This window comes from Electrona antarctica (assembly GCF_951216825.1).
Source record: "Electrona antarctica genome assembly, chromosome: 1".
NCBI classification, from domain to species: Eukaryota; Metazoa; Chordata; class Actinopteri; order Myctophiformes; family Myctophidae; genus Electrona; species Electrona antarctica.
The window spans coordinates 13,916,467-13,929,186 of record NC_136806.1 but is presented as its reverse complement, the minus strand read 5'-3'; the positions used below and the strand labels follow the sequence as shown (position 1 = coordinate 13,929,186).

At 46.0% G+C, this 12,720-nt stretch overlaps 1 protein-coding gene across 3 annotated transcripts in view; it reads left to right on the top strand.

The window, feature by feature from the left end:
- The window catches only part of LOC306933874 (C2 calcium-dependent domain-containing protein 4C-like), a 76,099-nt gene extending 63,912 nt beyond the window's left edge, over window positions 1-12,187 (top strand). For all 3 annotated transcript variants that reach the window (XM_079516237.1, XM_079516239.1, XM_079516238.1), the window contains exons 2-5: window positions 1,604-2,012; window positions 3,338-3,719; window positions 8,288-8,521; window positions 9,413-12,187. In XM_079516237.1, coding sequence (XP_079372363.1) covers window positions 1,609-2,012; window positions 3,338-3,719; window positions 8,288-8,521; window positions 9,413-9,766 — 1,374 coding nt within the window. In that variant the 5' untranslated portion in view covers window positions 1,604-1,608 and the 3' untranslated portion in view covers window positions 9,767-12,187. The remainder of the gene's footprint in view (window positions 1-1,603; window positions 2,013-3,337; window positions 3,720-8,287; window positions 8,522-9,412) is intronic.
- Window positions 12,188-12,720: the final 533 nt, after the last annotated feature.

Below are 12,720 nucleotides of genomic sequence, written 5' to 3'. Positions count from 1 at the left end.
TACGTGCCTTAATTGGCTTCACCGCAAATGTCAAGTTGTTTTCTGTGCCTCTCGTTAATTCCATTGAATCAGAGTGTTTGTTCTACGCGTGGCTTTAATGACAGGCCATTAATTAAACAGGGAAAATAACTGAAAAAGAACGCAAAACAATGCCTTTATTTATCAGTGTGTTTTTTGTAAGATATAAGCCAGTGGTTCTCAAAGTGCGGTCCGGGGACCCCCAGGGGTACCCGAGTGAGTTTCAGGGGGTCCCCATTCCCAGTTATATAGGAACCAAATGGACCCTTATGGGTCTGTAACTCTGAGAGTATACACTCTCGGAGTTAGATTAAAATTGATTTTACAATATAAATTGGGGGTCCCAGAGATAGAAATGTCATTAAATGGGGATCCGTAGACTAATGCATGTCAAACTGGGGGGTCCTTGAAATTAAACGGGTTGAGAATCACTGCTAGAGCTGTAAAACTCTTCTCTCACATGGGGGTCCTTGGCATGTTTTTCAAATGGGTGTCCGCGGGGCTGATTAGTGTCAATTTGGGGGTCCTTGACGTGAGAGTTTGGGAACCACTGAATTATAAGCAACCTCCTTCTGCTCATTAGCATTCCATATACGCTGTTGGACAGATGTTCTCAACGTGGGGTCTGCAGGGTTACCCCCTCGAGGGGGTTCCAGGAGGTCCCCATGAAGAAAAAAAAAAGTTAAATTCCGCATCAAAATCAGTGTAATCACTCAAATAGCCGATTTACAAGCTTCACAACATGTGGTAGCATTAAGTTACAAAGCTTGTGAGGCGTTTTTATTTTTATTTTATTATTAAACATTTGAAATGATTTTTGGTGGTCCCTGCAGGCGGCATGAACTGTTTTCACATGTCTGTTTGCGCCAAATACAATACAAAAAGACAAAAATATAGCATCACAATAAACATATATACATGCATTAACCATTTCAGCCCTATACATTTTGGCCATTTGAAAATAGCAGATCACAAGCTCACAATGTCATTGTTTTTTTACATTTAAAATGGGACATTCTGCATAAAGAACTTTTGGTACTTTAAGTACGTCAATACTTTTGTATTTTACTCAAGTACAGACATTTTTAATACCATATTTTTACTTTTCTGCATTGCAGTATTGATACTTTTACTGCAGTAAAACATGTGAGTGCTTTTCCCTGCACTGAATAAGGCTAAATGAGATTTTTCATGACATTTATTTTCATTTATTTTCATTTATTTTCATTTATTTTCATTTATTCATTTTTCTTTTAGGTTTTATGACCTCGATTACATTATCTGTGGTCTGGGGGTTTTCTCTGTGTGTTCTGAAACCTTTTGAAAGCTGCAATGAAAACAGGTAAACAGTGACATCTGCTGGCAAATTCCTATGTCATATATGTGGGATTTGTGGACTCAATACCTCACAGTCCACAGGCAAATCAGAGTACTTTTTTTAGTCAGAAAACCCCAGACCACAGAAAATCTACTGAATGTAAAGACCGAAAGAGCTCAGAAAACCTACAAAAAAATACAGAAACTCTTTTTTTGATGTCACGATCCCTTGAAGTAAAACGTGTGAGTGCTCTCCCCACCCCTGAAGGCTCTATGTGGCTGCTGGACAAACTGCGAGGCTCCGTGGAGGGCTGCGGGTCCAAGAAGACCCGGAGCTCCGCCTCCTCCGCCTCCTCCTCCAATCAGGAGCCGGAGCTGCAGGGCGTTCCCGTCTTCGTCTACGCCAACGTCCTGACGCCGGCCAAGATCCCAGACTTCTTCATCCCCCCAAAGCTCATCTGCTGCCCGCCCGCCGGCCTCGAACCGGAGCCCGACCCGCTCCTCCTGCTGACCCCGGAGCCCCAGCGGCGGGGCCTGGGGCCCTCGGTGTCGGACCAGGCCATCTGCAGCCGCAGCCCCAAGGGGGCGCAGAGGAGCCCCCTCAAGAGCCCCCTCTTCAGCCGCAGCCTGGTGAAGTCGGCCAACCGACACATCATTCAGATAGAGAGCGTGGACAAGTAAGTATAAGGACCCCCGGAATTTATTTAAGCAATATTACACGAGAGGGTGTGCGTTACTGTCACTAATGGCACGCCTGCGTTTTGCTGCGAGAACGAGCTGAAGGTGAGTTCTCTAAGCAGTGCAGACAGTTTCTAATCTATATCAGTGGTTCATAAACTATTTCATGTCAAGGAGCCCCAGAATGATATGTATTTGGCCGCGAGCCCCATATGAAATCATGTTGTTTTAGGGACCCCCCCTATAAGCTATAAGGTGACACGGATGCGGCCTCAGGTCTAAATGGGTTAATCATAATAAATTGCATGACAATGAGTCGGCACATTAATCGGGTTAATAACCGATTAATGTGCCGACTCATGCAATAACATAAAATTCAACTTTTTCAATTTCTTTTGTGTTTTTGTGGCTCCCATATGTGTTTTCCATCCCCACAAATAACCAATTTTGAACAAACAGGCTTTCATATCATATGGGTGCTTTAATGGAAATTGCTCTCAGGAACAGCTCAACTGATGTTGTCCTCATCGTGATGTCATCAATGTCACCCTACTTTGTATAATTCCTCCTCTTCTTCAGTCTTCAGTTCCAAATTTGCATTTCCACTTTGTTTACAATGTCCGCCATTGTTGCTTTTCCAAGCTGGCATGGAATGGAAACAAGCCTGGTTTTATCTAGCATCAGTATTATAATGACTCAAATATTAAATAATCTGCATATCAGCACCCCCACCACCTCAGGACATTGTGGTATTGCAGCTAAAACTGCTTTCAAAGTCCAGAAAGAAATAACAAGGACTGGTTATATCAGAGCGGTGATTGAGGCTCAAACCATTAGAAATAAGTTAGAGGGACATAGAAAATATGATATTAAATATTAAAAACAGTTTTAAAATGCATGTTATTTCTGCTTTAACCCATTTAGACCTGAGGTCTACAAATCTTGACAGTTTTCTGAAAATGGAAAGTGGTTCTCAAATGATTTCATGTCAAGGACTCCAGAGATTTTATTAAATTGGCTGCCGACCCCCATCTAAAAAATATGTTGTTCCAGGGACCCCCCCAGAAGCACATATTTGAGTTATAAACGTTCACTCTGAAAGAATATACAGTATATTCAAAGATTTGCACCACATTTTCAGGATAAAAAAAAAATACAAGCTATTGTATAGCTACAAGCTCGTAGGGCGGCACTCTGTAGCGCTACGAGCTTGTAGATCTGCTATTTTTCAATAGCTAAAGCATAACATAATGCTTGGAACTCCAAAAGGGGTTCCCCGCCCAGAATGGGTATTAAACTGTGGTGAGTGGTTGTTTGCCAACAGCCCCGCGGACACTCCAGGGACCCCCAACACCAACGCCGACCCCCTGTCCCAGACGGCCATGTCTCTGCCCTACGTCCCCAAGGCCCAGACCTCCTACGGCTTCTCCACGCTGGTGGAGTCGCCCCACACCCGCCGCAAGGAGAGCCTGTTCCACAGCGACCCGGGCAGCAGCCCGCTCACCTCGCCCAACGCCCAGAGGCGTGGCCCCGCCGCCGCGGGGGGCGGGGGGGCCACCCTGGCGCCCGGCGACAGCCCCTACCGCTACTTCAGTGGCGGGGAGAGCGACACCTGCTCATCGGCCGAGTCGTCGCCCTTCACCTCCCCGTTGCTGTCCCGCTCCGCATCCATCCTCCGCTCCATCAGCCAGGAGACGCAAGCTAAGGTGACCCCGCCGCGACCCCCCCTGACCTCAGCATGACCCCCTGTCTGACCTGTCCATGACCCCCTGACCTGTCCATGACCCCCTGTCTGATCTGTCCATGACCCCCTGACCTGTCCATGACCCCCTGACCCCCCTGACCTGTCCATGACCCCCTGACCTGTCCATGACCCCCCGTCTGACCTGTCCATGACCACCTGTCTGACCTGTCCGTGACCCCCTGTCTGACCTGTCCATGACCCCCTGACCTGTCCATGACCCCCTGACCCCCCTGACCTGTCCATGACCCCCTGACCCCCCTGACCTGTCCGTGACCCCCTGTCTGACCTGTCCATGACCCACTGACCTGTCCCTGACCCCCCTGACCTGTCCATGACCGTCTGACCTGTCCGTGACCCCCTGTCTGACCTGTCCATGACCCCCTGACCTGTCCCTGACCCCCCTGTCTGAGGGGGGGGGGTCTCACTATACAGACAACAGATTCATATAAAATCAAGCGATAATCACCAGTATGCTACTGATAATAATCACCATGCAGTATACTGATAATAATCACCATGCAGTATACTGATAATAATCACCAGTATGTTACTGATAATAATCACCATGCAGTATACTGATAATAATCACCAGTATGTTACTGATAATAATCACCAGTATGTTACTGATAATAATCACCATGCAGTATACTGATAATAATCACCATGCAGTATACTGATAATAATCACCATGCAGTATACTGATAATAATCACCATGCAGTATACTGATAATAATCACCATGCAGTATACTGATAATAATCACCAGTATGTTACTGATAATAATCACCATGCAGTATACTGATAATAATAACCAGTATGTTACTGATAATAATCACCATGCAGTATACTGATAATAATAACCAGTATGTTACTGATAATATTCTCCAGTATGGAGGTGCTTCCAATCTAACGAAAAACAATGTAATGGACGTCTGCTCTGCTGTGAACTGGTAACGTGTGGTGTGCTAATGTGTGAAATGACTGTCACACAGTTAGGCACAGAGCAGCAAACTGCCGTCGCCATGTTCAGTTCACACTTGTGTATGTGGCAGCTCCGCCCACAAAGGTTGTAGTATTTAGAAAAAAGGGGGAGGTGCGTGGGTGCGTGCGTCCCGTGCGATAGATATACGTCACACTATCAGTGTTTATTTCATTGGCCCATTTGACTCATTTGACTGTCAAGGGTTCAGCCTCCAGGAAGAAACTCTAAATACAAAGTGAATACACCATTGCACATACAAAAACACACCAGGGTGTCTAATGAAGTACTGTCACCTCAGGGTGTCTAATGAAATACTGTCACCTAAGAGACAAAATGCAACAACTGTGGCACTCCATCTTTAACGCCTTTTTAATTAAAAAAAACGTGTTATTTAGCGCTTTGTTTAATGATAAACCTCTAAAGTTGGCTTACCGCATATCAAAGCTCTCGTCGATCGGCAGCTCCATGTTCCATTGCTTTCCCTTCAGCCTCAAGATGAAGGTGCTAGATGAGGCCTTTCTAGTCCTTTTTATTATTCCATTTCCATTTCAAATCACACTGGATAAATAAAGCGACCGTGTTTAGTGGCTCAATAGCAACTTCTTCTATAGCTCTTCTTCTACAACCAAATAGAATGGTGGTGAATGGTGGCAGTCGCTGAACTATCGCCCCCTGGCGCTGGCCAGGGTTCAGTTAACAGTTCTAAAGAGACCTCAGACGAGGTATAGCGCAAAGTAGTAAAAGCTGCTTTGCACTGTAGCGCCTTTATTCTGATGAATTCCCCGGCAGACAATTTGTTTTAAGTGTCGCTCATCATGCATGCTTACAAAACGACCTCAGAAATAATATTTAGGAACATGAATGCATGCTTGCATATATCGACCTCAGAAAATTTAATAAATAATATTGCGTGTCATAACACAACCCACCCACACACACACACACACACACACACACACACACACACACACTCCCCATACGTGTCATAACTTTCCCTCCTCCCCCTGCCGCTACCGTGGCAACAGCGCGCGCTGCCGGGTGGCGCTGGCCGAGACGGCACCCGTGCCAATTGCCATCTGGACAAAGATACAGAACATTGCCACGGAATGAAATACCTATGGTGATCAGTAGTGCTCAATATTTCATGTCAAGGACCCCAGAAATTATATGTAATTGGCTGCCGACCCCATCTGAAAATATGTTGTTCCAGGGACCCCCCCAGAAGCAAAGATTTGAGTTAAAAAAGCTCACTCTGAAAGAATATATATTCAAAGATTTACAAGCTCATAGCGTGGCACAGAGTGCCGCATTATGAGCTTGTAGATCTGCTATTTTTCAACAGCTAAAGCATAACATAATGTTTAAAACAGCAAAAGGGGTTCCCGCCCAGAATGGGTTAAACAAATTGCCCCGCCGATAGGATGGTTCTGTATATATACAGTAGGTGTTGTATTTTCTAAACTGGACCCTCGTCTGGTTCTGACAGACTGGTAGTGTGTGCAAGCTTGGTGGTGAGTGATAATCCGGTTGAATTATTCCTTTGGTACGGCGACTGCGGCAGCGGGCCCGGGAGAACAATAACACGACACGAGACAGTATCACGCTAAAGGTTCACAAAGTTTATTACACAAATAGGAACATATATAGTGCTGGATCATAATGATGTGACAATAAGATATGAGACAAAGTACCGTGACTAATGCAACAAGGCTGACCTTGCTGGCGCTGAGATGTCTCTCGTAGCCTATCTATAAAGTATGCTACAGTACAGGCAGTACACAATACATATCAAGTACACTGTATCTCAAGTTCAAGTACACAGACTTAGATGTACATGGACAACTCATAACATAACAGTAGGGACCTCATGTGTTTTTGCATTGTCTTGGTGTTATGTGCTATGTGTTGTTTTTGATGTGGGTGTTTGAACAGACTGTGAAGACAAGTATCCTTCTGGACAATTCAAATCAATATTATGCCGCCAGCATCTATCTGCAGCTGAATAACATGTATGCCCAGTGGAATATTAAAACGCAATAATAAGGTTCATCTGGCATTGACGGAGGCTGGACAGCCGAAACGTTTGACATGTAAAAAATAAAATAAAAGAGGAGACTCACTCTTGTTCTCTGCTGCTAACATTTGATTATTCCGATTCAGGCTATACTGTCCTCATAGCAGGCGATAGAAACAAATTTCAAAGTGTAAAATGAGCTCCTGTATTTTAGCTTGACGAGCAGGGCTTATCGTGTGTGTGTGTGTGTGTGTGTGTGTGTGTGTGTGTGTGTGTGTGTGTGTGTGTGTGTGTGTGTGTGTGTGTGTGTGTGTGTGTGTGTGTGTGTGTGTGTGTGTGTGTGTGTGTGTGTGTGTGTGTGTGTGTGTGTGTGTGTGTGTGTGTGTGTGTGTGTGTGTGTGTGTGTGTGTGTGTGTGTGTGTGTGTGTGTGTGTGTGTGTGTGTGTGTGTGTGTGTGCGTGCATAACCTCATATTAGTCTTTAACCGGCCACGTAAGTCAGTTTCACAATGTTTTTGCTTCGGTGGCAGTAATTTCACTTCTGCGTTTCCTAATCACAGCCAGTTCACATGCAGCTCCAGGTGAGCCTGCTGGTTCAATTGCATTGGAGTGATAAGTAACCATGGTGATTATCGCTTCATAAACATTCGAAGCGGGTGACAGACAAATACAAATGCCATTGAAATGATTGGTTCTCAATTAAAACGTTTATTTGTGCCACATACCCACCCCCCCAAAGAAATGAAAAATAATAGTATATGCGGTTGTGCACCCCCCCATCTACAAATGTGAAAAATGAAAAATAGCTTTTGTGAGCTTTGTAGATCTGTTTTTGACCAAGAGATTTGGGCCCTCATTTATCAATGGAGTGTAAATTCTACCTTCAATTTGAGCGTGGGTTTTGGCGTACGCCCATGACAACGTGGCATTTATCAAGTGATCCTATACTAATCCTATAGCATCAATTTGGTCGGAGCTCATGATAAATGTCACAGGAATGATAAAAGTCACACTGGAATGATAAATGCCGACAATGGCCCATGGCAAAACAAAAATGCCAATGAACAGCCTACATTTCTGACTGATTGACTGATTGATTGACTGACTGACTGACTGACTGACTGACTGACTGACTGACTGACTGACTGATGTGTTTAGCTGCATGTGGTGGTTTTTCAAGGTATGTTCTGTGCCAGATGTGTATTGATATAATTTCATCCGGTATCCATATGCCCCTCGGTCCACCAGGTGTCCTGTGCCAAGCGCTCCCTAACCCTAACCCCTCCCGCCCACCAGGTGTCCCGTGCCAAGCGCTCCCTAACCCTAACCCCTCCCGCCCACTAGGTGTTCTGTGCCAAGCGCTCCGTAACCCTAACCCCTCCCGCCCACCAGGTGTCCTGTGCCAAGCGCTCCCTAACCCTAACCCCTCCCGCCCACCAGGTGTCCTGTGCCAAGCGCTCCCTAACCCTAACCCCTCCCGCCCACCAGGTGTCCCGTGCCAAGCGCTCCCTAACCCTAACCCCTCCCGCCCACCAGGTGTTCCGTGCCAAGCGCTCCCTGGCGCGCCACAGCTCTCTCTCCACAGACGAGACGTGCAGCTCGGCCGACAACAGCCCCAACGTGCAGCGGCGCCGGCTGCGCTGCTCCCCCTCCCTCAGCCCCTTCTTCGGCAGAAAGGGCGGAGCCAGCAGCCCCGGCGGCGGCAGGGGGGTGGCCACGGGGGGGTCCTCGGACCTGCTGCAGCGAGCGCACACCGTCAACCTCCGCAAGGTAGGGATGATGGGACCATATTATGTTACGATTATCCATCCATCCATCTTCAACCGCTTATCCATAGTCGGGTCGCAGGAGCAGCTCCATCAGAGTGTTCCAGACCTCTCCAGAGCAACATTAGTGAGGGGGATCCCGAGACGTTCCAAGGCCAGTGAGTCGACGTGATTCCTCCAACTGTGCCTTGGTCTGCCCCGGGGTCTCCTCCCAGTGGGACGTGCCTCAAGGACCTCCCTAGGGAGACGCCCGAGAGGCATCCTAACCAGATACAATTAGTGTGTCCAAAATAATTGCCATTAACGATAATCAAAATATGCTTAAAACGTAACACTAATTATGCTAATGACGTGTATAGACGTCTTTAGAATCAAAACCACAGGGTGCCTTGGACGTGTATAGGCGTCTTTATGTTGTTTTTATTGATAAACATTTTTTTTTTTGCCTTTTTTGGCCTCTTCAGCGGTCTCCTTGTGTTTTGCGCATGCGCACTGCCGTTCACTTCCTTGTTCACGGGCTGTGGCTCTGCGGCTCTCCCCCAATTTATATTGTAAAATCAATGTTATTTAACTCTGAGTGTACCTTTTGTACACTCTCAGAGTTACAGACCCATAAGGGTCCATTTGGTTCCAAACTATCATTTAGCTGGGTCCCCCCTGGTACTCCCTCAAGTACCCCATTCTGGGACCCACTGATATAGAGGGTTTAAATGGTACTTAATTTGCAGCTCAACAAAAACAAATTCCTATAGTTTACAACGGAGGAGAATCCCACGATAAATTAAAACCTCCACGATACGATTATTGTGAGTATTGTTGTTTTTTTTGTTTTTTATCACGACAAACGATAATAACGATTATCGTCCCCATGCATGCATCCCCGTATTAAACGAAGGGCGGCCGGGGCACGCTGAGGCTGAGCACCCACTACGACGCGGAGGCGTCGCGGCTGCGCGTGCGCGTGCTGGCCGCGCAGGACCTGTACGACCGCGCCACCGACGTCAAGAGCATCAACTGCTGCGTGGCGCTCTACCTGAACCCGGGCAAGCAGCAGAAGCAGCGCAGCACCATCATCAAGAACAGCCGGCACCCCGTCTTCAACGAGGACTTCTTCTTCGACGCGGTGCCCCGCGCCGCGCTGCGCGACCTGGCGCTCAAGATGAAGGTGCTGAACAAAGGCACCAGCCTGAAGAGGGACGTGATGCTGGGGGAGAGGGAGGTGCTCCTCAGTGAGCTGCTGCTGGGCTGAGAGGACTCGGTGAGGAAGAGGGTCCCCCGTTGTGAATAGTAATCACTGTTTCTGCACTGCACTTATACTAGACATGCGGCCCCCACCTTCACTGAATGCAGCCCGCAGGTTAATATCAGAATACTGATACATTGTTGATTTCAGCTGTTACAATTCCAAACATTCACACATGACCGGCTTGAATTACTTTATTAGTAGCTTAATGACCAATATTAAAATGTTATTGTCTTTTTTTTATGTCCAATGTATTTGTATTTAGTTCATAAAGTTAACATAACTATAACTAAATGCATTTGAAATTAAATATAAAATGTTTCGTTTCAGGATTCAAATTCAAAAATAGCAAAAAATTATTCAGGATTTCAATTCAAATATAGCAAAAATAGCTGACGTGCAAGCAAAAAATGTGTCGCAGTACGACGCGTTTTGAACTTGTAGATCAGCTATTTTTGCTATGACAGTGACAGTGGCTCTCTGGAGTGAGTGTGGAAATATAGTGGCCCTCTCCATCGTCAAAGTTTCCCACACCTGCTAGGCTGCTAGACCCATTACCACAAATACACTTACTAGACCCATTACCCACAGAGATGCACCCATATGGAGAATCTGGTAATCAGAAGAGTCAGTGGGCACTGAGGAAGAGTGGGTACCTCAGTGTTACATTTGCAATTGTTTTCCAAAGGATGACTTACCTTCATATAATTGGTCCTCACTAATGCTTATCATAATAATATGGTATACATTTTTGACTACTCACTCTGTGTCTCAGAGGAGGGCTGTGGACAGTTCAGAAACCTGTCTACTCACTCTGTGTCTCAGAGGAGGGCTGTGGAGAGTTCAGAAACCTGTCTACTCACTCTGTGTCTCAGAGGAGGGCTGTGGACAGTTCAGAAACCTGTCTACTCACTCTGTGTCTCAGAGTAGGGCTGTGGACAGTTCAGAAACCTGTCTACTCACTCTGTGTCTCAGAGGAGGGCTGTGGACAGTTCAGAAACCTGTCTACTCACTCTGTGTTTCAGAGGAGGGCTGTGGACAGTTCAGAAACCTGTCTACTCACTCTGTGTCTCAGAGGAGGGCTGTGGACAGTTCAGAAACCTGTCTACTCACTCTGTGTTTCAGAGGAGGGCTGTGGACAGTTCAGAAACCTGTCTACTCACTCCTGTGTTTCAGAGGAGGGCTGTGGACAGTTCAGAAACCTGTCTACTCACTCTGTGTCTGAGAAGACATAGCTTTTTTTTTTAGAAATACACAGATGTGGAATTTCTGGTCGATGCCAATTGAATTGATCACATCATTGCTGTTTTGATCGATAACCAATATTTACCGATGTCCTGATATTATCTGTAACAAAAACAAGTTTACATTTTGTCCATTCTGAACACAAAAAAGAAGAAAAACAGTGATGTGCTATGTTGAAATTGTGGCCAATTCACAAACAGAAACAATTTAGTGAAAATGTACTGTAGTATTTTTATTTAACATTTTTGAAAGATTCCACAGCAAACTGTGATTGAATCTGCAGCCTGCATCATCACAGCTTCATCAGCTTCACATCATGTTCAAACAAAAATCTAAAATAATCACCCAAACCTTTATACAATTTGATACTGATATAGCATTTTTAAAGGCCTATATTGCCGATACCAACATCTCTCTCTAGGTCGTCCTCAGAGAGAGATGATGGTATCGGCAATATAGACCTTTAAAAAATGATATAACATGATGGCTGATAGAACGTGTCTGCCCAATTGTTTGAGTATGTCTGTGTGCATCTGACTTACTAAAGGTGTTTTCTATCTGCCTTTGTCGGTCCTTGTGCCGTGGCTGAGTCGGTCAATTGTGCCGTGGCTGAGTCGGTCAATTGTGCCGTGGCTGAGTCGGTCCTTGTGCCGTGGCTGAGTCGGTCAATTGTGCCGTGGCTGAGTCGGTCCTTGTGCCGTGGCTGAGTCGGTCAATTGTGCCGTGGCTGAGTCGGTCCTTGTGCCGTGGCTGAGTCGGTCCTTGTGCCGTGGCTGAGTCGGTCCTTGTGCCGTGGCTGAGTCGGTCCTTGTGCCGTGGCTGAGTCGGTCCTTGTGCCGTGGCTGAGTCGGTCAATTGTGCCGTGGCTGAGTCAGTCCTTGTGCCGTGGCTGAGTCGGTCCTTGTGCCGTGGCTGAGTCGGTCCTTGTGCCGTGGCTGAGTCGGTCCTTGTGCCGTGGCTGAGTATCCACTCACTTGTGATAAGCCGGAGTGATAATAACCTGATTTAACGTCCTAATGAAGCGTGTTGTTTTTCATCACTGCAGTGACTTTGACGACGTTCGCATTTTCTTGCATGCAAACTGCGGTGTTTCCATGAATGAAACCGATTTTTCTATGTCCAAATCGAGAGGTACAGGATTTCTATTTGGGGAATGTGCTTTGCTAATGGCTGTGATGTCAATCTAACCGATGTTCAAGATATATGTTGTTTAATAAATGAGTAAAAAACAATTAACTCAGTCGTGGCATGTTGTAGCTGACTAAGCTCAGTATCTGGTTCATGAAACTTGGCACTGGCGGTGCACGCAATGTGTAGCAAAGTAGCCCTGTCTGAAGCCCATATTTGTTTTGTTTGGTGGCTGGGGATTTCCCTTTTGGCTCTGAGAGTTCAAGGTTCAAGGTTCAAGTTTATTTAGTGTCCCCGAAGGGCAAATTGGGTTGCAGCATAGACGTACATTAAACAATGAGACAAGTACACATAAACAACCGTTCACATAGCAGATCATACCAAAGTACAAGGTGCACATAACCAATAAAGTGCAGGCGTTAAAGTGCTATGCCATAGTCATAAAAGTGCGAGTGCATAGGCATTTAGGCACGAGACAAATAAAGTAAGTAAAAAGTATGAAGGTAAGTACGTAAAAGTGCTTATCATAAGTTATCTCCTAGATCTACCCACAGCAGCATTTAGTGTGCAGATAGAGACAGGGACAA